Source organism: Portunus trituberculatus, chromosome 27 (assembly GCF_017591435.1).
Source record: "Portunus trituberculatus isolate SZX2019 chromosome 27, ASM1759143v1, whole genome shotgun sequence".
NCBI classification, from domain to species: Eukaryota; Metazoa; Arthropoda; class Malacostraca; order Decapoda; family Portunidae; genus Portunus; species Portunus trituberculatus.
In genome coordinates, this window is record NC_059281.1 from 8,570,678 (window position 1) to 8,597,010 (window position 26,333).

A 26,333-nucleotide genomic window follows, 5' to 3' on the forward strand; every position below is an offset into this window, starting at 1 on the left:
TTCTACTGCTAATGCATACACGAAGTTAACACAAAACAAGTCTATGATATCTCTGCTGAGCGACAAACAGACATGGCACGTGACACCACTCGGCCCACACGATCATAAACTATCTCTTGATTATAATTGTCTGTCTCCCGCCTCCCCTTGACATATGCTGGCCTCTTTACTGGCGGCTCAAGAAAAAAGAAAAAGAAAAAAAAAGAATGAGTAAAAGATGAAGGGAATAAAAAAAAGATAAATAAAAAACAGATGAATGAATTTGTTTATTTTCGAATGAATATCAAGTCAGCAGTATTTATATCAAGTAAATATACTATAAATAAATAGCTACATGAAATATATGCATAACTACGCACATCATCTTTGTCTTTGCCTATAAACCACTCTTTGTTAACTATTATTATTATTATTATAATTATTATTAATATTATGTATGGCGTCGCAAGCAACAATGCACTTGATAAGAGCATTAAACTAATAACGAGTGCGAGGACAGGCACACCACAGTCCGTCTCCGCCCTCCGCGATACCAACTCTCCCACCAGTGATTGGAGGAGGCTCATCCACATAACATTAGCGAGACTTGAATATTGTAAATCTCACTTGAAGATCAGCTTGACATTCAGATGATGAAAAGAATAATAAACTATTAAATAAAAAAATGAGTCATTTATTGAGAGGTATGATGAAACTTAGAAAGTAAACCGTGAGTCAATAAAGTGCAGAATACAACGAACTCCATTAAAAGTATGATACTTCAGATTTAGTACTAACAAAGTATGAGTACTTGCAATGGCTATTGCACCCCAATATAATTTCCCCACATGATTTCTTAAAAGCAATTTAGAAGACTGGTCATGCCACATGAATTCCTGCGGATAAGAGTTCTGTATTGAGTTCCTGTATCTATTCCAGTAGGATTCAATGGTTTGTGTGTGTGCTCCACTGCATCCGTCTACAAAAGTTACGAATGATTCACTGTTTTGTGTTTACACCCCGTGCAGACCTCGGATATTGCGGTATGCGCTCTCCACTCGTCACTGATTCATCACCCCAAGAACTTCTCTCACCTGAAGATCCAACACTCCAGGTTGTCTCAACTGAACATCCCCCATCACGAGCGCTGCTGGGATGGCGGATCTTCATGTGATCCACTTCAGTTTGAGGCATCAAGAAAACCATCCCATTTATTGTATTATTCGTGTATCATTCTTATAGTTTCTCGCCACAACAAAAACTTCCTTCACTTCTCCTATTTAGACATATTTTCTCACAAATACTAATATTGTAGCTGTTTTCTCTGCCTGGCGATCCCTTTCCTCCTGTCCTCATCCCTCACCCCTCTACAAATTTATTTGAACACACACACACACACACACACACACACACACGCACGGGTTTAGAATTAAAAAAATAATTACATAGTTTCTGATCAGGTTCGGCTATATACTCACCTCCCACCGATACACACACGCGCGCGCGTAGTAGCTTAATTAAGGGTTAAGCACTAACTATACAGGTGATCAGTACCACCTATCCACCAACACACACACGTAAACACAGACCTTAGGTATTATTGTTATCACTATTATTATTGCACGCAAGACAGTCAGTAGTTTGTGGGAGTGAATCCTTGATTAACATAACACGGTATCACCGACACCACAGTTCTTCCTACACCCTCACCCCACGCAATACGTACAGGTCAGTGAAGGGGACAGGAGTGCAGTGTTGATACCATATCACTCCCCTACACCAAAATATCATCGGCTTCTCCCCTAGCTACCTTCCGGCACGCCACAGACCACCGCCCGTCTTAGCCCGACTACGCTAACACTTACAATGGCAAAATAAGATAATATATCGGATTTTTGGCTTGTTTTTAGGTGCTTTCAAGACCCTAGGGGTATGAAGAAAAGATGGAGGGGAGAGGAGTGTGGGAAGGAATAGGAAGAGGAGGTGGAGACACTCAGCAAATGTGAAAAAGAAAAACTCGGCTCCAAAGTAACATTTTGTTTCTTTCATTGATGAAGTTAACATTATTTCGATATCCTGATCTATTAGCAAAGCATAGCAAGTCCTAAAACATAATAAGATCGAGTCCAGTTGCATTTTTTGTTAACAGAAAATGTAACATTACGTAACTATAAATTATAACTACTTTTTTATTTGGTCTTTGATATAGACTTAGAAATATGAAATAAATATACTCCAGGTAACAGTATTCAATAAAATCAAGTCTATCAGTTCGTATTTTCTGATTTAACGTAAGTATGGTGCAGTAAAAAAAAATATGTATATATATATATATATATATATATATATATATATATATATATATATATATATATATATATATATATATATATATATATATATATATATATATATATATATATATATATATATATATATATATATATATATATATATATATATATATATATATATATATATATATATATATATATATATATATATATATATATATATATATATATATATATATATATATATATATATATATATATATATATATATATATATATATATATATATATATATATATATATATATATATATATATATATATATATATATATATATATATATATATATATATATATATATATATATATATATATATATATATATATATATATATATGTGTGTGTGTGTGTGTGTGTGTGTGTTACTACTACTGTTGGTGATGGTGCTTTTATTGTGGTAAGTTGCCCATTACTACTTTACTTTTTACCAGTATATTGATAAATTATAGTTATGCAATACTAGTCAGTACAGCAAAAGAAAACAAAGTGTATAAGACTTGAATTTCAAGTAGCACAAGTAGACTATTTATGTGCCTTGATATACACTGCATGTGGCCTTAAAATGTCTCGGAAATTAGCAAATAAAAAAATAATAAATCCCCAGCTGTTTGGTAGGCTTCTTTTACCCACTGTCTCATGTCCCCTCCTACAATTCTAAAGGAATCAACGGCCATGGGGAAAAGAGAGAGAATTGAGCGACGGGCGGTACTTGTTTTGGCGAAACTTCGCCGTTGAGCGTTGACAGCTGACGCCTGGCGCCTGGCAGCAGCAGCAGCAGCAGCAGCAGGGTCAAGGTGCTAGATACCGTCTAGCGACCCGCACGGTCTGCGTTAACTGTCACGGTAAGGTGTCTTATGGATTCAACGATGACTTTACTCTACATGCATATATAAATTTAATAACAAATGTGAAACGGTGTAATGGTGTGTAGAAAGGAATAAACAAATAAAAACGCTTATGTATGAAAGGGAACACACAAGGAAAATGAGCGGAACGCCCCATAACAAACCATCTTGGCAGTGCGTGTTCAGTGTTTTTGTCAAAACACTTGCTTGTGTCATCAAGAACTTGTGACCTCAACCACGAGAAGGTCGTTGTTGTGTTCACCGACTAAATGTAGAACAACACAAACATTCTTCCGTCTTTAAAGAACGAAGTATTAAGATACAGTGATGTGACTTGAAAACAAGTGTTTTCTCTTAAGGCTCACGGAGCAAGGCAATTCAGCTATGTGTGGTGTTGACTGTTGATAGCTACTCCACTCTAGGTAGCAGTGTAGTGTACCTGCTCCCAAACCATGCTACTAAAGCTTTATTTGTGTGTGTGTGTGTGTGTGTGTGTGTTTACCTAGTTGTATTGTACAGGGTTTGAGAGGGACTCATAGTGTCCTGTCTCCATTTATCCAATTTTTCCTTAAAGTTATGAACATTATGTACTGTAACAACTTCATTATTCAATGCATTCCACTTCTCCACCGTTCTATGTGGAAAACTGTATTTTCCAATATCCTTACACACTGCCTCATCCTGATCTTTACATGTCCTCTTATTCTATCTTTTTCTGTCACTAGAACCAGATCTTCCTTGTCTATCTTTTCAATGCCAATGACTACCTTGTACATTGTTATTAGGTGTCCTCGTTCTCTTCTGTCTTCAGCCGTTCTTCATATGTTAGGTCCTTTAGTTCCAGCACCATCTTTATAGCAATCTTCTGTATCCAATCTAGTCATCTTATATCACAGCTGCATATTGCATCTTTGGACGTATCATGCTTGTGATAATTTATTCATCATATCTTTGTCCATGAATTGAAATGCCACTCTTATATTAGTCAGCATTCTATATAATAATCCAAATATCTTGCTTATGTGTTATTCGGGGTTCAGATTTTCCTGTATAATCACTCCCAGATATTTTCCCTCTTTAGTCTTCATTATTTGTTTCTCTCCCATCAGTGTCTGTGTGTGTGTGTGTGTGTATTTACTAATTGTAAAGGTAGGTAAATACACACACACACACACACACAGACACTGATGGGAGAGAAACAAATAATGAAGACTAAAGAGGGAAAATATCTGGTGTGTGTGTGTGTGTGTGTGTGTGTGTGTGTGTGTGTGTGTGTGCCAATGGAAATGCTGAAATTACTGACAGTAATGTTGTAAAACTATGGATAGTATTGAAATGTATTGCTATTTAATTACTGATCAAATTTTCTGAATCCCTCATAAAGACCTTGTTATATGTTTTAGTGAAAAGGGTTTGAAAGGTTTTAGAAGAAAAATTAAGCAATTGAAATATTAGTTTGGAGAAGTAAATGACTATTACCTCATGTTGGAGTATCCCAGTAAGAAATCAGAATAAATTGGCTATGAGAGGCTTTTGCAAGTGACTAGACCTGTTAGAGTACCTGCAAATGCATATATTTCTCATCAGAGCAAAATGATCAAGGCCATAATTTATTCTGGTCTATATCAACTCATTTTTCTTCCATTTTGATTGATTTCTTAGCATGTGTCCTTTGTGAAGTTTAATTTTCTTTTTTCTGTCTGCTCTGAAACATTATTTTTGTCTCCTCTTTGAGACCACACTCTTATACCAAGAAGTGACTTTCCCTAAGGTCATGGGGTGATCTCCCTTTGGGATTTTCATTCCTGCCCATTGATGTCATATTGTGGGGCATCATGGAAACCGTGAAAAATTTATCTAAAGGTGAAATGAATTGGGCATCAGAGGCTTTCACTGGTAATCAAAACTGTCAGGATGTTGAAGGAAATGCAAGATGATTAGTGAGTTTTGAGTGGATTTGGCTGGCCTTGACTGTCATATCATTGTGTCTTTCAGAATGTTTTGTTTTTGTATTATTATTATTTTTTTTTTATTTATTTATTTATTTTTTTTTTTTTGCTAATATAGTAGTGTAATATGGTACTGATCTAAATTTTGGTGACAAGATAATTTATTGTTATGATACCTCTAAAAGTTTGTCAAAAATATAATGTTTTTCTTTTCAGGTGATGTTTTCTTGACAGCAAGGAATGAAAATCTTCATGAAAGGAAAGGAACTGCAGTGTTCAGGTTTTTTTAGACATTTTCTACCTTAATGTGAATGATGAAATGATATTAATTCCATTATAGTTTATGGACTTTTGATGTTGGAAAATTTAACTCAGTGAAAACAAGATGCAGCTCTTAAGGATTCATTATCAAAAATTGTTTGTATGTGTGTCATTTGTGATGTTAGTGTTGGTGTTTGTGAGGGTGTGGGATGCCAGTGATGGGTCTCGAGGGCCAAGGCAGACCTTGCCTGCCTCTCTAAAAAGCCCAGAAAAGAGTGCTGTCAGTGCAAGAGAAAACAGCATCAACATTGACTCCCCAGTGCTACCCCCCATCAGGCATAGAAGCCATGACAGTATTAAAACAAATGTTTTTGCTGACTTATTCCAAGATATAACTAAGGTAAGTGTATTTATTATTTTATATACATTTATTTACATAAACTTTGAAGTAGATTAAGGTCTCACATTAAATTAAACCAATATGTATTCATTCCATGTGATACATATTAATGTAGGAGAAATAAAAAATAATATGACTTACTGTAATATTTGGAAGTGATTAATGACACTTTTTTTTGTTTTGAATTATTTATGTTGAATTCATCTAAAGTTAGAAAAAATTCCACATTATTGGTATGTCACTTTTTCTTTAAGGCACTCAGTTTTCTATAATTTTCCTGAAATTATTATTTTCATATATGCTGTATAAATCTTAAGAAAATTGTTTTTACAGGAAGAGACATGTCCATTATGTTTTGGACATGACCTGTGTGAAGACGTGTCTGCTGGTTTCCTGTCATTGGCCACAGACACCCCTCAGACATTGCACGGAGCAGCCATATATAACGCCCATTTAGGGGACATGCAGAAACTCTCTGTGAAGGTGAGAATAATGAGATTGAGATTGAAAATATGATGACTTAAAACTTAACATTAGGGGTAATATTTTGGTGCAATATTTATGATAATTTAACCAAGTCTTTCTTTGCCTTATATATATAATGTAAAGATGTTTTTATTAGTGATGGCATTTTTGATATTGCAACATTTTGAATCCATAGAAAATTTATTAATAAGACCAGCAACCAGTTATTTATTATGATGGATTTCAGTGAAAACAATACATACAGAGATGAACTAACGACAAAAATAGGATTTAAATGAAACTGCTTTTATGTAAAACAGTTTTATTCATTTTTTTTTTTTTTTATTCATACAGACTTTGTGATAACCATGTGATAAAGTCCTGTGATCCACTTCATTTACATATGTGTCCTGTGTATTGAGTTTATTTTGGCATCACTGAGTGGCATGCTTATGACCAAAGTAAATGGGCACTTTTGTAAATGATGGCAAGAACATTTTCTTATCAAAGAATAACTTAATGCAACAAATTAAAAAAACCTTCAAAGATTTCTTTTAGGGTATAATTTATGGCAATTGTTTCAGGCCAACTTTTTAAGAAATACTTTTCCCCTTTATTCAGATTCCTACAGGCAATGGATTCTCTCTCCTTGATGATTCTGTGTGTGTCAATGCCAGCTTAGGTACAGGCTGTAGCGTTGGCTCTGCTGCCCTTAAGTCCTTTTTAGCAAGATCTCAGTCTTTGTCACCTCAACTTCTGCATCATCTGTTGCGCATTGTTGGCACTCCACGCAATCAATATCCGTATGTTGATATTTTTTGTGTTTTGCATTTTCAGAAAATTTTATCTTTCCTGATGAGAGGAATATCTTCAAATGCATGACATAAATTTCTAAGTCTGAATGAAAAATGTGTACCTGTTATGGTAAAAATCATCCTTTTTAGCCTTTCTGTAAATATTGTGTCGCACACACACAACTTTTGCCATTTCACTACCTGAAATTTAACCCATAATTTTTAAATTCCTTAGCTGCTGCTTTGTAGTCAGTCAGATGCTCTCATTAACATATTTTCTTGTATTTATGCATGGATAGTTTTATGTTGTAAGATTGTGTTTTGCCCTTTCTGTACACACGTCCACCAAGTGCTTTCCATTCTCATTCACTCTGTCTTTTCCACGTTTTCCTATCACTTCTGCAGCTTTTTAAATTCCAGTCTTCCTTTCATATCCCTTTAGTTAATCCACCCTTCTTTTCCAAATTTCCTGAAAATTTTCTATTTATTCACAGGTGTATACAGAAATATTTGCTTGCGTTCTACTTTCCTATACTGTCCACACTGATTGTGATCTGTACCAGCCTTGGGTTCGTATGCCTTTTCACGTTTTGTTAGAAGACATTGAGTATACCTCTCCTTTTCTTTCTTCCTTTTCCCTTACTTTTGATGGCCATACCACATCACTCCTTTTAATTCTTGCTACACATTATTAGTATTATAATTGTTCTTTCTTCTTTTAGAGGTGAGTTTTATTGTATGAAAGGTAATGGGGTTGTTTTGCTAATACATGGTCTTTTTCTTTCCTCATTTGAAGCATTTTCTGAGGCGGCCTATGTGGTTGTAGTGAAAATTCTAAAGCCTTTCACTCAGGCATACTATCCTTGCATGCTGTCACCTTGTACATAAATTCTGCATTTTATTTCCTTATTTTATGCTGTCCCAATAATTCACAGGTGGTTTCCCTCTTATACCCACAGGCTAAATCACACCTAAATTCTCCCTGGTTTGCCATGGATACTGATGCACCTTCAGCTTTACTAATATTTATGCATGGCATGTGCATGTGGTTGGTATCCTGCTGCAGGCTTTAAGATATGTGAGTCTTTTACTGATTTTAGATGCTTTCACAGCTCACTAAGTATTGCACAGGAATAACATCAAATATAACTTTTTTTTTTATGTATAGACCATTATCTATCTACTCACCTATACATGCATAGATAGATAGACATTGACATGTATTGTGAGAAGAGAAAATCAGTTGCTGATGTTTAAATTCCAGGTTATTAATGTGTCCAAGCAAAAAATTGTTGAGCATCATAGAGCAATCATTTGATGAAAATGATGATCGTAGCTTCAATCAAGATGAAAGAATAATGCTGTACACAACACTGGCCATTGCTCCAGAAATTGCAATTTACAAGGTTGGTGACAATTATTTTCTTCAGATATAATGTACACAGTGTTAACATTCTGTGAAATTGTTGTTCTGGAGGTTGGAGACTGTGTACCATGTTTGCTAGGTTATAAGATATCCCTCCAAATATAACATTATTCTAGATCATCATGTATCCAGTGAAACTTATTTTAATCCCATCATGTAGGAAAATGCATGTGATTTTATGGATGTAAATATGATCTATAGTGGAATCAAGTACAAAGTCAAATATACTAATCTTAACCCAACTACAGAAAGAAAATTCATGAAAGTTGCTGTGATTAGTGAATTTGTTGCTAGTGAAATTGATGAATGAAAAAAATATGGTTAAGGTAACCTTAGCCTGGAATGTAGGGGAAAATTTTAAAGAAGAAAAAAAGTTATGTTCTTATGACCTTTATTGCTTGTTAATAATCTGTATGTATAAGTGTGTAAAGTTCATTATGGACAGAAGAGATGGAGGAGGCTATAAAAGCTGAGTTGAGAGCATATGAGAAAATATTGCATAAGAATGTTTGAGAAAATGTAGTCAGACAAAAGAAATTATAGTCTTCCAAATCTAAACGCGGCTTTCTGGCTGGGCTCCTTAGGGAATAGCAGGCCTTCCAGCTCTGCCAAGTCTACATGAACATGAGTTCCATTTACATAAGTAAGAGACATAAAATGTTTTAATGAAAATCCAGTATCATCAAATATTAAAAGAAATTAATTAAAAGAAAAATTAACATTCCACGCTTACAATATGCACATTACAATAACAAATACCAGCACCCCTGTGTAACAGTGTTGCTGTGAAAATGTTATAATCTTTATTCAACAGTCACTATAGACCTTAGTAAGAAAAATGGTGCAACAACTGTGTTCTATATACAATACGAATGAACATCTAAAAAACTGAGGTTATTCGTGTATAAGATAAAATATTTTGACTTCATTCACAGTGGGGCACAACACTCATTACTTTCCCCAACACACACACACACACAAGGCACGGCCTGCCTGACTTAAGAGATTTGACTTATGAAAAGAATGCAACTTCCGACCCTGGAAAACAGAAGAGAAAGGGGAGACCTGATAGACACATGTCGAGAGGGGGGCACAAGGTCACGTGTCACAGTTGTAGATACCTATCCGTATGTTACAATTAGGTAAATACAATTAGGTAAATACACACACACACACACACACACACACACACACACACACACACACACACACACAGTGCGAATTTAAGGATGGAAATAGAATATAGGTATAAGGAAGGATTGTCACGGAGAGAGAGAGAGAGAGAGAGAGAGAGAGAGAGAGAGAGAGAGAGAGAGAGAGAGAGAGAGAGAGCAGAGGTGAGAGAGGAAGGAAGAGAGCGATAAATAAGAGATGGGTCAGGTCACACACTTGGCCATTCAAATTCTGGGTGAAACATGGCAGTACTGTAGTGGAAGGCCTGCTATTCCCTAAGGAGACACGCCAAAAAAACGCGTTTAGACTTGGAAGACTATAGTATATGACTTGGGATAAAAAATGAAGTAGCTTACAAAAAAAATAGAAGGATATTGATTGAATACACATAATCATGTACTACAGTGAGGTTGTTGATAATGCACAGGGTTCTAATGCAAATCATGTTTAATGCAATTTGCAATAGACATGAAATGCAATATTGTTTTATCAGGTAAGTTTAAATTCCTATATTTTTCACAGATACTTACCAAAGCAAACCTTAATGTGGGATTCCCTCGGCTGGTGGGCGTGTGTGGACGAGCCCAGGTGCTGGAGGGTGAATTAACACCAATGGCTGCAATGTTAGATGAATCCTTCAATGTTCGAGCTTCACTTGCAGCCCAAATTCTCACCATGGTGGATGACTTCATGGTAAGAAAAATATACATGTAAATCTACACAAAAGTAGTTATGGAGAGAGAACAAGATCATGATTCAAATTCTGTAATTCTTTTCACTACAATTGTATAAATGCACACTACATGGAAAACTGCCACAACAACACCAATGAGATTATAGATAATGAAGGAAAAGCTTCAGTAAATGAGAAGTTTTCAAAGTATACCGCACTTCCTTTCTTACAGGGTTTTAGCTATTGATCTTTATAGTTGTACATTAAGATCTTACATCTAGTGAATATAATAGCCAGTATTGGATCTTTGCCTATCTCCCTGGTTATTGAGAAAGATTCTAATCAATTGGAAATTCCAAATGTGTAATTCACATGTCCAAGTGTCTGAAATCATTGACACTTGTTTCCCCCCAAACTTTCCTATTGTTAAAGCTAGAATATCTGAGTACGATAAGTCAGATCAGTAAAAAGACTATGCCTGTTGAGTTATGCTACTATCTGAATTTTCTGAAGAAATGTGATGTGTACAATTGGCCATGAGCTCGCCTCACCTCATTTCTATATTTTATATGATAAATTGGCACTTAATTAAGTTTATTTTTAAACCATTTCGTGTATCAAGTACTTTATCAATAAAACCTATAATTATAAAAGGAATTACCTCTACTTACAGGAAGATGATCCAGAATGGTATTTGTTCTATGGTTCGTGGTCTCTGGATAAGATGGCCATCAACAAGGAGGGAGAAGTGGTGCTGACTGATCTTAGTGACATGGCTGTGGTTGACAAGAATCTTTTTCGAGGTACCATAAGTGTTGTATATTGAGGATGAAATAATGGAAGCAGATTCTTTCTTTCACCTAGAAAGAAGACTAATTAATGATTAAACATGAAAGGTTACATTATGTAAGCTTTCTCACAGGTTTATGAATCATAGACTTGTCTTGATTAGAGTTTGTGGATTTTAGGTGTGATATCTTAAAAACATCTGCCATTACTAGAGATTCTCAGAGTTTCAGAATAACTTGCTTGTGAAAAATGTTTCTGCCTCTTGTTTTATTATTTTATTTATTTATTTATTTTTTTTTTTTATGAAAGAGGAAAACTGACCAAGGGCAACAAAAATGTAAAGAAAAAAAAAGCTCAGTTGCCAGTCTCCTTACAGAGCCGATAGAATTAGTCAAAGGATAGGGACAATGTCTTGAAACCTCTGTCATAGGAAGTTGGAAACAAAGACACAGGCAGGGACTTCCAGAGTTTACCTGAGAAAAGTATGAAAGACTGAGAGTACTGGTTAACTTCTGCATTAGAGAGTTGGACAGAATAGGGGTGAGAGGAAGAAGAAAGCCTTGTGCAGGGAGGCCACAGGAGGAGGAGGAGGCATGCATTTAGCAAGATCAGTAGAGCAGTTAGCATAAAAATAATGATAAAAGATAGCAAGTGGTGAGAAAGAGGCTGAGGACAGTCAGTTAGAGGAGGGGAATTGATGGGATGAAAAGCTTTTGATTCTACCCTATCTAATAAATCTGTGTGAGTGGAATCCCCCCCAAACATGCGAAGAGTACTCCGCACAAGGGCAGATAAGGCCCTTGTACAGAGCTAGCAGTTGGGGAGAAAAACTGGCGGAGATGCCTCAGAATGCTTAACTTCATAGAAGCTGTTGTAACAAGAGATGAGATATGAAGTTTCCAGTTTAAATTATGAGTAAAGGATATGCCAAGGATATTCTGTGTAGAAGAGATGGACAGTTGAGTGTCATTGAAGAAGAGGGGATAGTTGTCTGGAAGGTTGTGTCAAGTTGATAGATGCAGGAATTTAGTTTTGAGGCATTGAACACTCCAAGTTTTTCCTGCCCCAATCAGAAATCTTATAAGATCAGAAGTTAGGGGTTCTGTGGCATCTCTTCTTGACCTGTTGACTTCCTTACAGTACTACATGAAAACCAACTAGGCAAAGTTTTTTCTAGATAAGCTTAGCATTTTTAATGATAGAATTAACAGCATCAGCCATACCCTTGATGCCATTGGCTTGAAAAATATCTTGGGTTTGTTATTTCAATGAGATTTATGTAAAGCTCTCCAGCACCAGAGACACCACTATTAGTTTTTTCATGGGTCTTCATATGGTCAGTCATCTCAGTTATTTTCAGCTGCCCCCTTAGGCTTTTGGCTGCTGTTTAATAAAACCACAGATTTACATTATTTCAGCCTAGCTGTGAAGTGTGTGCAGATCAACACAGACCATTTTGTATTTTGTTGATGTTTTCAGATGAATATGAGGATGGAACAGAGAGTCGCACACAAGAAGTCTGCAACAAAGATTGTTTCCAGAAGTTCACTGGAGAGGTATACAGGGAAGGTCATGATACAGATGAGATATGTTCCCGTGTAGAAGATGTAGGTCACTTGATGTATGCTGCTGTGTGTGCTATGATCCTTAGTGATATGAAACAACACAAATATGTGGATTACTTCACTAGCACCTCCAGCCTCCAGCAGCAACCTCGTACCACCAAAGGTAATTGTTAAATCAAAGCAATCCTGTAACAAGCAGTTAATTGAAGTTGTTCTGTAAAGTAGTTTTGTTAGCTTATTATAATCTTTTCTGAGATCTGTTTCATTACATAAAGTTATTATAAATGGATGAGATATATACATCTTTTATGTACACCTTTCTGGCTATGATCCAAATGTCCAAATCTTAAAATTAGGCATATTTAGTACAAGTTTGAGTAGTTGATCAGTTTTCTCAGATTGACTCATAATTTGTTCACAACTGACAAAAAATTCATAGCACTTTATTAACTCTTTAAATCTATTACTTTACTACTTAAACTGTTGGATTTTCATCATGGAAGGATTGCTCCACAACATCCCAGCATCTGATAGAGCCACTGTGGAGGAACTAGTGGCTGAATGTGTGGATGAGACAGCACCAGGAGGGAGGCTACAGGCTGCCCAGGAACTTCGAGACTTCCTATCAGACTTCTTGTTGGATGAAGAAGATGATGACAAGGATGAAGAAGGAGAGGAAGAGTTGGATGGCAAGAATGAGGATGGAGATGATTATGATGATGACTATGACTATGGAGAGGAAGAAGGCTAAGAGGCAAAATGTGCATGCAGCCTCTGAAGTATGGATGAGTACAAGATGTTGCTTTTTCTATAATGTACTTCTTTATAGCTCCATATGATGTTATAGTAATATGATCTGCTAATTTGAAAAGTATAAGCAAGAAGGAATCTCACTGTTGCGCTGGTAGCCAGGCTATCGCACATAATCTGTGATAAGGTAGTAGAAGCAATGCTTAAGTCTACTTCAGTTGATTTGCTCTCCAATTAGGAATTTTATTCATTATCTTCCTTATTGGAGATCATTTTATTGTACTGTTTTAGCTCTTCAGGAAGTTTACTTTACATGTGTTATTTTTTCACTTTTTATAATGCAAACTTTTCTTTTCAAATATAAGGTTTATCCAAGGAAGAAGCAGAAAATCAAATGAAGTCATATAAGAAATGCATTTAAAAAATCTAATATTGCTTCTTTCATATTTCTGAAATAAAAAGTTCATAAAAGAGCAGTTCCAAACACATCTTTTGACATTCAAAAGTTGCTTTTATTTGATGATTGGACCAAAACCTTCACCAGAATAAGTAAACCACTTCTTTATTGATATCAGTGACTCAATCTGCCTTAAATAATGTATACACTGTCAGTGCAGTGCAGCAGTTTACATTGTGTGATGCAGCACTCAAGCAAGTGATCTTGTTGAATTTTTTTATTTATTTGGTACATCAAGTAATTGTTTTAATATTAGAGACAGCTGAATGTACACCATATAGAAAACTATTTTTATGATTCAGCTAATTTGGTACAACTGACAATGATATCTAAAATGTAGTGTGGAGCCTTTAAAAATTTGGGTAGGACAATTAATCTAGTAATGATGTGTCAAACAGTTTTATGTAAGATGATCACATTTTTTCATGCAGGTATAGCATTTAATTCATAGATGTGATTAAATCAACAAAGCTAAAAAGCTAACACAGGAAAGGCTAAAGGAAAGCTATCTTCTTCATTAACTGATACATCTCATACATGAGTAGTAGCAATCTCTCCAAGATGCCCTGTAACTTTACTTTTTGCAACCACCATCTAAATGAAGTTAGTCTTCTGAATGAGTGTACAGTTATATATTGACTATATTGACACCTCTCTAATCTTATAAGAAATGTATTTTTATCATCATGAGATTTGAAATTTGTGATAGTAAACAAGCATATGCATTGTCTGCTGGGATGACAATCATGGCATAATGAAATAGGATTTTATATAATGAAGCTAGAAACAAGAAAAAGAAAAGTCTGTAGCACATTTTTTTGAGTTTTGCAACAGTAATGCTTAAAAACAGTGAGAGATTTTATAATAGAAGTATGTACCTTCACAAAATGACTAGAGGTAATGAATTTATAGGATGTTGATATTTTTAGAGAGAAATGTGTATTTATAGTTTATATTGTATAGATGTATACATACTATATTTTTGCTTATTATTTATATTGATGAGAATTGGTGAAATAATGCAAAGAATACCATGACATCAGCTTGTTTTTTTCTTGGTGGGGAAAGGGAATGAATTGTCCTTTCAAGAAAGACTGCAACACCAATATTAAATTTGTCAGTCTTCAAACTGTGGCATAGTGTAATTGCTGCACCCAAGGATGAACTCCATCCCCTGTCTTGTAACATATTGAAATGTCTTCAAATGTGAGGTAATGTATAATAGTATATATACTTTTATTGATTTTATATCTTGTTTATATTTCATGGGGTATGAGTTTTTGAGACAAAATTTCTTAAGATGAGGTATCCCTTGCAAAGAAAATTTCTGCCATATAGTCAGATTGAATTCTTAGAATACTGATTTTTTAATGAAGGATCATGCAACAAGCATGATGCAGGAGTTCAGTGGAGGATGTACTTCAGGCCTTCACCATCCCCCAAAAAAAACATAGTTATGAAAATGAACAAGATATTTGGTATGTTTGATTTTTTAAGCCTAGTAAGTGTTTTTATTTGTAAGATCATATATGCATAGAATAAATACAGAAATAGGAATGGAAAGCATTGTGGCAATTTCTGGTGTAGCATTTAAGGAAAAGTGGCAATTGTTTAAACCTTGAGTAGAATTTGGGAATTGATACTTTGTGATCATGAAAGTTCAGGTATTAGAGTATGCAAACATCAAGCATGGTGTAAGGAGCATAGGCACTACCATTGTAAGAAATGGCCAAGTTAATTATTAGCATGTTGAATCTTTCTTTACAAAATTAAAAGAATTCTATCTTTCATACATGAAAAAAGTTTCATTATAATATGAGTTGTAAAATTCTTATTCTATTATCTTTTGCTTTCTTAAAGCCTGTTTTATAGTATCTGTTTACCTATTATTTTAATGGTTAACTTTTTTATAGAATAAGAAAAGAGAATATCATGTGTTATTGTGAAAACCGTAAGTGGTGGCACAGTTGATACATGTGAGATGGTGGACGAGTGGCTCTATAAATGAGAACCGAAGTGACCAGATGCTTGTGCAGCCACACCAGAATGTTATCCATGAGTGATTGAAGGATTTCAGACATTGAATGTAAGAGGAAAGAGTGATGGAATAATATTCAAGTGAAAAATCCTAAGACAGATGTTTTTAACTTTTACTTTTGTTTCAAGATTTGATTTATGTATAATAATGTATGTTTCTTTTCTCTTGTTGCAGATTAAAACTTTATGATCTTATTTCATTGAAAAGGTATGATTAAAAGTAACAATTTATTTAACATTTTGACTTGGCCAAGATTCAATGCCATATTATAAGTTATCTACCTTCAGACCTCGTACTCCTCCTCCTTATTACCATCATCATCATCATCATCATCATCATCATCATCGTCATCATCATCATCATCATCATCATCATCATCATCATCATCATCATCATCATCACCATTGTGTTTAATGAACTATTGTCTTCTGCTTGCAATGTCCATAGTGTTAATGTTCCCAGAATTCTCTCACACTTAAGTTGTTTTGCTCTTCATCCATTTCCACTTTACTTCTTTGTGTGAATTCACTGAAATAGGTTGTGGCATAAAATGTTCACAACTTTGTCAAGGTGGTTGGTCTCCATTGTTTTTGTCCTCTGCAGTATCCAGTCTGTAGTATAAACCTTCATCCACTCTTTCAAGCATTTCAAGAACATGTCATCCTACTTACTGGGACAACCACACGCTATACCATCAATATTACTGATATATGCTTATTCCCACTTTTTATATTATTCTTCATAAACTCTCCTTTAACTTACTGTTGTAATCAGTTACTCACTGCTGCAACTGTCCTTCACATAGTCTTAAAAAAAAATTCCACCATTACCACTCTTCTGAACTTGCCAGCTGGATGCCTGTCCTCATTCTCATACTCTCAATGCACAATAATTTTAGTCATTGTCAATTTTATTCTATTGACATGGCTAGTCTGAATTTTTTTATCATTTTCGTAGGAACCCTTTACTTATTTATGTTTTCCTGCTTGCTGTGACTTGAGCTGTTTCAAAAGAAGATGATCCATGCATCTCTTTACAGTGCCATTGATGAACTTCATTAAAAAAGTATTTCATCACCTATAACAAAGCTGCTACTGGGAAGAAGTAAAAAAACCATAAACACTTGGATATCAAGAAATAGATATTCCACTCTTTAAAGGAAGGTGGCATCAAATGAGGGATACTCACTTCCAGAGGCTGTATCCTTTTTTTTTCTATGGAGATAAATTATGATTATGGAGCCAAAGTTGGAAAATGGAGCTTAATGTAAAAAATATATTCCTCTGATGAAGAAGGCAAAGGGATACTTATAATTTTTTTTTCAATTTCTATTAACCATTAAAGTCATTTCCTTTATCTTTGAGGCTCTAACACAGTCTTTGAAATTTTCCTTTGATTTCCTATATCATCAACTTACTTGTCACCCTAATATTTCTTGGGGAGATGAACATATTTGAGTACCTAACTACTATTTATTTATTTTCTTAATAATCCAGTGCTGAGAAAAATAAGAATTTATAAACTAGTCTGACTGGCCAATTTTGTCATTAATTTTCTCTCAATGCCTTGATAAAGTACTATCACACTTAAAACAAAGATAAGCTCTATCTCTCCTTATCATTCACTTTATAGCACACGGTCTTGGTCTTGAGTCCAGTACATGATTTTCAAGACTGTGGTGAATTACACAGAGGATATCAAAATATAACAAAAGTTTTACTTATAGTTGGAGAGAAATTGTTGCTCATTCTATGATTGTCAGTTAAGTTAATGTAACATCACATAGTGTAAGTTGTAAGAGTGAAATAATTTTGAATTGATTTATTGATTGAATAAAAGGAGAGAGGGAGAGGGAGACCCATCAGTGCTTGGGATAAATACACAAGTACAAATTAATAGCAATCAACACACCCATGATGTCCATGGAAATGAGTGACAGTTCTGACCTCTTGGTAAGCAGCAGGTAAGAAAGAATTGAATGTGCTTTATATAATTACTAATGTATATGATATTTAAAGAATAAATGTTACATTTTTCTTCTGTTCTTGGGAAAGTCAGTTAAATATGATAGCTATTTTGAGTCTCACGCTTTGATATTCTTAAGTAATGGAAGAATGGAGTAATTTGATGTTCATAGTACAAAAATGTGTAGACTATAACATAGTAAAACATCAATTTAATCATACTTTTATAACCTGACACTGAGCCAGTATCTTACTATTGACAGAGGTGGATTCAACAACTACTGGAGGTCAAGAACTGTGATGGAACAGGCGCTGTTGGTGCTGGCAGTAGTGGAAGGTGTAATGCTGTTTGGCTTTGTCATTGGTGTAGCTTCCCTTACAAGTGAAAGTAAGTACAGTAAAGCAGTGCAAACACCTACATAGACACTCATGTACTACCTCTATATCTTTCTTTGTTGCAGGTATATATTTTCAGCAAGGTTAATTTGTGTTATATAAAGATTGAATTATTTTCTTGGGTTGGAGGTGACTCCATATTCAGTGTCATAAAATATTTGTTCAGTGAAGATATAGCAGCCTAAAGTCAGCCTTAGAATATACTCAGCACTGAGTATAAAGTACGTATGTTCTTTGAAATTTACATCTCATTCTTCCTTTCTACAAGGGATTAGCTAGCAGTATGTTGTAATTTTGAACATGTGTCATACATATTCCAAAATTGCAATAGTGCTTGAAGAAACTACAGTATGTGTGATTGTTCAGAAGTGGAAAGAAGTTTTGTTTCCTGTATGTTTATAATCTTTGAGGGAAGGGATTTGGAGAAGGTGAGATTATTCACATACCAACTGCAGTGAATACTAATTTTATAAGGACATCTTAAGACCAACAATTTTGTGATGTGATTAATTATATATGACTGTAAATGAAAGACTGAAAAGTAATATGTATTGTTTGCTTGAATTTTTTTTTAAGAAACTTTTATCCCAAAAAAGTTTATGTTGCTATTCTAAATTGATACTTTAAATTTACATGATGCATTTTCACTTCTTTTGTTCAGTTGTGTCCAAAGATGCAGAGATCCATGACCTTATTGTTGAGTTAGAGGAGTGTCTGATGGAAAATACAACAGCATCTTCCACCATGATTTCAATATCACCCACGGATACTGAGTCATCTACCTCCAGCACATCCACCACTCCCTTTACAAGTCCTTCTGTCACCACCCCAACATCAACCACAACTGGTCCAACAACAGACCTTACATCTGCTCCTTCAGTGACTTCAACTGCTTCAACATCTGCTCCTTCAGTGACTTCAACTGCTTCAACATCTGCTCCTTCAGTGACTTCAACTGCTTCAACATCTGCTCCTTCAGTGACTTCAACTGCTTCAACATCTGCTCCTTCAGTGACTTCAACTGCTTCTACATCTGCTCCTTCAGTGACTTCAACTGCTTCAACATCTGCTCCTTCAATGACTTCAACTGCTTCAACATCTGCTCCTTCAGTGACTTCAACTGCTTCTACATCTGCTCCTTCAGTGACTTCAACTGCTTCAACATCTGCTCCTTCAATGACTTCAACTGCTTCAACATCTGCTCCTTCAGTGACTTCAACTGCTTCTACATCTGCTCCTTCAGTGACTTCAACTGCTTCAACATCTGCTCCTTCAATGACTTCAACTGCTTCAACATCTGCTCCTTCAGTGACTTAACTGCTTCTACATCTGCTCCTTCAGTGACTTCAACTGCTTCAACATCTGCTCCTTCAGTGACTTCAACTGCTTCAACATCTGCTCCTTCAGTGACTTCAACTGCTTCAACATCTGCTCCTTCAGTGACTTCAACTGCTTCAACATCTGCTCCTTCAGTGACTTCAACTGCTTCAACATCTGCTCCTTCAGTGACTTCAACTGCTTCAACATCTGCTCCTTCAGTGACTTCAACTGCTTCAACATCTGCTCCTTCAATGACTTCAACTGCTTCAACATCTGCTCCTTCAGTGACTTCAACTGCTTCAACATCTGCTCCTTCAGTGACTTCAACTGCTTCAACATCTGCTCCTTCAAGTGACTTCAACTGCTTCAACATCTGCTCCTTCAGTGACTTCAACTGCTTCAACATCTGCTCCTTCAATGACTTCAACTGCTTCAACATCTGCTCCTTCAGTGACTTAACTGCTTCTACATCTGCTCCTTCAGTGACTTCAACTGCTTCAACATCTGCTCCTTCAGTGACTTCAACTGCTTCAACATCTGCTCCTTCAGTGACTTCAACTGCTTCAACATCTGCTCCTTCAGTGACTTCAACTGCTTCAACATCTGCTCCTTCAGTGACTTCAACTGCTTCTACATCTGCTCCTTCAGTGACTTCAACTGCTTCAACATCTGCTCCTTCAATGACTTCAACTGCTTCAACATCTGCTCCTTCAGTGACTTCAACTGCTTCTACATCTGCTCCTTCAGTGACTTCAACTGCTTCAACATCTGCTCCTTCAATGACTTCAACTGCTTCAACATCTGCTCCTTCAGTGACTTAACTGCTTCTACATCTGCTCCTTCAGTGACTTCAACTGCTTCAACATCTGCTCCTTCAGTGACTTCAACTGCTTCAACATCTGCTCCTTCAGTGACTTCAACTGCTTCAACATCTGCTCCTTCAGTGACTTCAACTGCTTCAACATCTGCTCCTTCAGTGACTTCAACTGCTTCAACATCTGCTCCTTCAGTGACTTCAACTGCTTCAACATCTGCTCCTTCAGTGACTTCAACTGCTTCAACATCTGCTCCTTCAGTGACTTCAACTGCTTCAACATCTGCTCCTTCAGTGACTTCAACTGCTTCAACAACTATAACTTCCAGTTCTAATACTTCTTTGACATAAGAAACTCCAAGTACTACAGATATTACAGATACTACAAATGTTGCACAGAGACTACAGAATCTACATAGTAATTCTACAATATTTCATAGGTCAAGTCATTAGATCTATATAGTCTTACAACTTTAGGTATGTATCTTACACCAAATGAATGCTAATCTTTAATTTCCTTAATCTATTGGTTCATCTTTCAATACTGCAATTTAGGTTTCATCATTTAACATGGACTTTTGGGTTTCTAGTGAAGAAAAGTTGCAAGTATATTTTACTATTGATGATTGAAGACTACCAACTTAGCCCATAAATTTAAACTTTTGTCTGTCAGGCACAAAGATATGTGTTATGTTTGAATAATAAATGAACCACATGATGGTGCATATATATATATATATATATATATATATATATATATATATATATATATATATATATATATATATATATATATATATATATATATAAATCAGATTGATTATTCATATACATGAAACTCATGTAGTAACAAAACCAACTTAGACTTTAAAGACAAGGAAATCCACAGTGAATCAATTTGTTTCTTGTAATCAGTAACATTTTACCTCAAGTAGACTAAAGCTATAAACCAATACTATGATGAGATGTGTATTTTACCTCATTCTTCTTAGAAAAGTGCAAACATGCAGGCAGTCAGGATTAAAATCAGAATCTAAGACTATACTGAGCCCTCAATTGGGTGACACTATCTCAGGATGTTGTAATTCACCTCGGTCGCCCGCTGGTCACCCAGCCAGTCTTCCCCATTACGGAGCGAGCTCGAGCTCATGACCGATCTTGGTAGGACTGAGACCACAACAACCGGGAAAGCAAGGCCACAACCCCTCAGTTACATCCGTACCTATTTACTGCTAGGTGAACAGGGCTACACATTAAGAGGCTCGCCCATTTGCCTCGCGGGACTGAACCCGGCCCTCTCGATTGTGAGTCGAGCGTGCTAACCACTACACTACGGTGTGTGTGTGTGTGTGTGTGTGTGTGTGTGTGTGTGTGTGTGTGTGTGTGTGTAATTCACCTCGGTCGCCCGCTGGTCACCCAGCCAGTCTTCCCCATTACGGAGCGAGCTCGGAGCTCATAGACCGATCTTCGGGTAGGACTGAGACCACAACACACTCCACACACCGGGAAAGCAAGGCCACAACCCCTCGAGTTACATCCCGTACCTATTTACTGCTAGGTGAACAGGGGCTACACATTAAGAGGCTCGCCCATTTGCCTCGCCGCGCCGGGACTTGAACCCGGCCCTCTCGAGAGTCGGCGTGCTAACCACTACACTATGTGTGTGTGTGTGTGTGTGTGTGTGTGTGTGGGTGTGTGTAATTCACCTCGGTCGCCCGCTGGTCACCCAGCCAGTCTTCCCCATTACGGAGCGAGCTCGGAGCTCATAGACCGATCTTGGTGGGACTGAGACCACAACACACTCCACACACCGGGAAAGCAAGGCCACAACCCCTCGAGTTACATCCCGTACCTATTTACTGCTAGGTGAACAGGGGCTACACATTAAGAGGCTCGCCCATTTGCCTCGCCGGGACTTGAACCCGGCCCTCGATTGAGTCGAGCGTGCTAACTACTACACTACGTGTGTGTGTGTGTGTGTGTGTGTGTGTGGTGTGTGTAATTCACCTCGGTCGCCTGCTGGTCACCCAGCCAGTCTTCCCCATTACGGAGCGAGCTCGGAGCTCATAGACCGATCTTCGGGTAGGACTGAGACCACAAAACACTCCACACACCGGGAAAGCAAGGCCACAACCCCTCGAGTTACATCCCGTACCTATTTACTGCTAGGTGAACAGGGGCTACACATTAAGAGGCTCGCCCATTTGCCTCGCCGCCGACTTGAACCCGGCCCTCTCGATTCTGAGTCGAGCGTGCTAACCACTACACTACGCGGTGTGTATGTATGTTCTTGTACAACAGCATTAGCAAGTGACATCCAGAAAATAATGCAGGCACTTGGGATTATTGTATTGGCTACTATCTAATGATTTGGCTCATTTCAGTTCACTGATAAAGTTTTGTAAAAGGTGTGAATAAGGTGTAATCATATGAGAGCAGCATGAAGTGTGAAACAAGAAGTGCAATCATGTCTTCATAGTTTATAAGAACCATATATTAGACATAGATTTAATGAATATTAGAAGTATCTAGACATAAGAAATTTAATTTGTAATGTAAAATAATCTACCATTATTAAATTATATAATCTCTTTAAGAGTATGAACTGTAGGTCTATATTAATCATGATAGGTTGTGTGTTCTTGCTAATAAGAAATTCAAAATGTCCAGTAGATGAATTTCTGTATTTTACAAGTACAATGGTACCTTGAGGTACGAGTTTAATTTGTTCCATGATGGAGCTCATATCTCAAACAGCTTGTATCTCAAAACAATTTTTCCCATTGAAATGCATTGAAATGTTATTAATCTATCCTAGCCTCTCCAAAAAGAGCACCCTTTTTTTTTTTTGTACGTGTTTTCAGGTAAGGAAAAGGTATTTATAAATAATAATTATTGCACAGAAACACAATAAAACATGATGAAAGTTAATATAAATAGATAAACTACTCTTATAAAGTATATTTATCTTGGAGGATGCATTTCACGGGACGTTACTGGATTCCTAACCCTCACTTAGGACTCGAGTGTACAAATATAGCCACCCACAGAAGACTGGGTGCTCTAATAATCACTGAAGAGCTCATTGACGATCCTATAACATTATTCATTGAATAAATGAAGTTTTAAGTAGAAGAGAGAGAGAGAGAGAGGCACCAAAGAGTTGTGTTTACATTGTTCTCCCCTCTCCTTGATAAGTGTCAGTGGAGCAGGTAGGCAGAGATGAGAGAAGTTTATTTTACCTTTTCAGTTACATACACATGCATACTTTACATACAATGCATGAAAATATATAAGATAACAACAAAACTTTATTTAGTGTTCTTACCATGGAGATGCACATTTTTGGCTAATGGTGGGAAATGGTGAAGGAGGAGAAGGGAGGAAGGAAAGGATGCACGCACCATTCACATGCAAATATTAAGTATAAATTAAACCTGCACTTCCTTTAAGCCAAAAAAAAAAAGGTTGGTAAGTAGTATGAAAATGATGCCAGAACAATCACACTACATGATGAGATCCACGGGAAACACCAATACTACCTCAGCTGAGGCTGGACTGATGCGCCGAGCCACCGACTACAGTGGCAACATCCCCATGTGTGACTCGTATCTCAAAATTTTTTTTGTATCTTGAAATAAAAGAAATGATCAAATTGTAGCTCGTATTTGAAAAAATTTGTATCTCAGGCAGCTAGTATCTCAAGGTACCACTATATTACTATTAGGGGAATATCAGCACAGTGGACATAGCACAGTAACAGTTTTGAAGGCAAAATAAGAGTTAAAGAGAAATGTGAGTCACAGCTGTCCACTTTAAATTGTGTTTTATCTAAAGGATTCCAATATTTCATACTCGGTCTTAGTCTTACTATGAGTTGCTTATTCAGTCTTGGACAATAGCAGAGTAACTTTATGTATTCTTTTCCATTCATCATTATTATTTCATTTCATACCTTTATTTTTTTATTCCTCTTATTTATTTTTATTTTCTTCAAATATATAGTAGGGCTAACCATTAAACAAGAAGGTTTATAAAGCGCTGTGTTAAAGTTCTGCATTATAGCAGTGATGGTCCTGTTTTGAGACTGCCACTCCTCTGTCCAGAACATGTGGGATAGAATCTTCTGACTGAGTTGAACACATTAAGGTGGAGGCACTGAGTTGCCCCACTTGCTCAACACTCATGGATTAAAATGAAAGATTTTTCTGTGAATGCCTTTTTTATATAGAGTAGGTTTGATTTCAGAGTGAACTTCCCAGAGGGGTAATTGGTGAGTGGTAGTTTTTTTTTTTTTTATGGCATCTTGTGGATGTAAGTTTTACTACATTCTTTTTAATAGTATAAGGAAATAGGTTTATTTTATGTTTGTTAGGTATATAATAAGTATTAAGATAATAATCTCAGAAATCTATGTGAATATCTGTATATTTTATCTTCTGCAACTTGGCAAAAGGCAGTCCTTGGTAGGGGAGAGAGACAGCATACATTGTCCTTCAACTCCCAAGAGAATGGTTGGGGAAAGTAGGCAGTGTTGTGTTAGCTTGGTTTAATTTTCATAACAGGGAAAGTGTAAGTGAGGTGATAAGCTGCTGCTAATTCTTCCCATTCACACACACACACACACACACACACACACACACACACATGCACACACACTGCCTCTCCAACTATTGAACTTAGATTTTTTTATTGGTGGTGATGGGTAAAGTTGTATCACTTATACCTCCATGTTTTTTAACTGTAATGTATTTTTATTAACTTTTTCTGTTTGGAATGATAGATAACAAGAGTTCTTTTGACACATAATTATTCAAATATACACAATTTACAATGTATCACTTAAATTCCACATCTGTAATATATAACAAAAATTATTGTGACCCATACAAACAGTGGAGTGATGGGAAGTGTGGCTAGCTGATGATATGTGCTTAGCTGGTCACATGAACATCACTAACAAAGCAATGCTCACAGATGTCTTAGCACTCACAACCTTCATAGCAATTAGGAGAAGAGTTACAATTTTTTTGGTTGGGTTCAAGACAAGGTTGTTAGTTATATAGAATGATATATATATATATATATATATATATATATATATATATATATATATATATATATATATATATATATATATATATATATATATATATATATATATATATAATTTGCAAAAGTTTTGAAGGAAGTACAATACATAAATATGCCAACGATAAAAAAATTTCATGAAATGAATGATGAGACACACTAGGGAGTGCTGGTGACTACATTCATGATAGTTAGCAAAGGAGACCAAGTTACATTTTAAGTGCAACTGATCGTTTCTTACATTATACTGTAACATTTATGTTTATACACATCAAATATTTCTCTAAACTGTAATAGTATCTGAACTGATTTGTTTCCCATCCTATGTAATGTTGTGGTGGTTTGTAACAATAGCACAGTCACATGAATGAAAAACTGAGACAACACCATAATTTCTTTCATGTGCAATCACAAGGGAGGAGCATATGTGGCAAGCATTCCTGGTATTGTCAGGTACAATTCAACTGTACGTATGAGGCAAAGAAACTCAAACACTGTAGATATTTGTCAACGAAAATATACTACTGACTTTTCAACCAAGTCAGGTGATTTATACTTATTTAAAGGCAGTTCTTGATTGAGTAGTTTTGTTATAAGTTTCATAGTATGCTTGCATACACTTGCCATCTTCAATAGTTTTCTCTTTTATCATTGCCTTGAAAAGGATATACAGGGTGTGTGTGTGTGGCTCTGTCATACTAGCTACTTCAGATCTATTCTTCGATGTTTGAAAGCCTGAAATAGGTGTTTTAAAAATTGTGGAGAATCACTCAATTTAATTAGTGAAGGAATAATGTTTCATACTTGATTTTATACATGAATGTACTGTG

At 36.0% G+C, this 26,333-nt stretch overlaps 2 protein-coding genes across 7 annotated transcripts; both read left to right on the forward strand.

Moving 5' to 3' along the window:
• The first annotated feature begins 3,033 nt into the window (after nt 1-3,033).
• Nucleotides 3,034-16,148, forward strand: LOC123509496 (divergent protein kinase domain 2B-like). 6 transcript variants are annotated; one of them, XR_006676205.1, is made up of 10 exons: nt 3,034-3,175; nt 5,344-5,788; nt 6,122-6,271; nt 6,875-7,056; nt 8,312-8,453; nt 10,169-10,339; nt 10,993-11,122; nt 12,588-12,836; nt 13,177-15,091; nt 16,093-16,148. XR_006676205.1 is itself a non-coding variant. In XM_045263809.1 (9 exons), the coding sequence occupies exons 2-9, from the start codon at nt 5,513-5,515 to the stop codon at nt 13,422-13,424; spliced, it is 1,548 nt and encodes a 515-aa protein (XP_045119744.1). In that variant the 5' UTR covers nt 3,034-3,175; nt 5,344-5,512; the 3' UTR covers nt 13,425-16,148. The 6 variants fall into 6 exon arrangements, 5 of the variants coding, with proteins under 5 accessions (XP_045119744.1, XP_045119746.1, XP_045119745.1 ...); XM_045263809.1 differs by having other exon boundaries at nt 13,177-16,148; XM_045263811.1 differs by lacking the exon at nt 3,034-3,175 and adding an exon at nt 3,216-3,352 and having other exon boundaries at nt 13,177-16,148.
• A 1,686-nt stretch (nt 16,149-17,834) lies between these two features.
• Nucleotides 17,835-20,563, forward strand: LOC123509460 (cell wall integrity and stress response component 1-like). The gene is made up of 5 exons (XM_045263749.1): nt 17,835-17,881; nt 18,146-18,270; nt 18,940-18,974; nt 19,067-19,144; nt 19,178-20,563. Exons 1-5 carry the CDS (start codon nt 17,835-17,837, stop codon nt 20,417-20,419), a joined length of 1,527 nt encoding a protein of 508 aa, XP_045119684.1. The 3' UTR covers nt 20,420-20,563.
• Nucleotides 20,564-26,333: the final 5,770 nt, after the last annotated feature.

Coding starts and splice junctions, on each gene's coding strand:
- LOC123509460 (XM_045263749.1), top strand. CDS start 17,835: ATGTCCATGGAAATGAGTGACAGTTCTGACCTCTTGGTAAGCAGCAG. Junction 17,882..18,145: donor GACCTCTTGGTAAGCAGCAG/GTAAGAAAGAAT, acceptor TACTATTGACAG/AGGTGGATTCAACAACTACT. Junction 18,975..19,066: donor CAGAGATCCATGACCTTATT/GTTGAGTTAGAG, acceptor ATCTACCTCCAG/CACATCCACCACTCCCTTTA.
- LOC123509496 (XM_045263809.1), top strand. CDS start 5,513: ATGCAGCTCTTAAGGATTCATTATCAAAAATTGTTTGTATGTGTGTCA. Junction 7,057..8,311: donor ACTCCACGCAATCAATATCC/GTATGTTGATAT, acceptor TTTAAATTCCAG/GTTATTAATGTGTCCAAGCA. Junction 8,454..10,168: donor CAGAAATTGCAATTTACAAG/GTTGGTGACAAT, acceptor TATTTTTCACAG/ATACTTACCAAAGCAAACCT.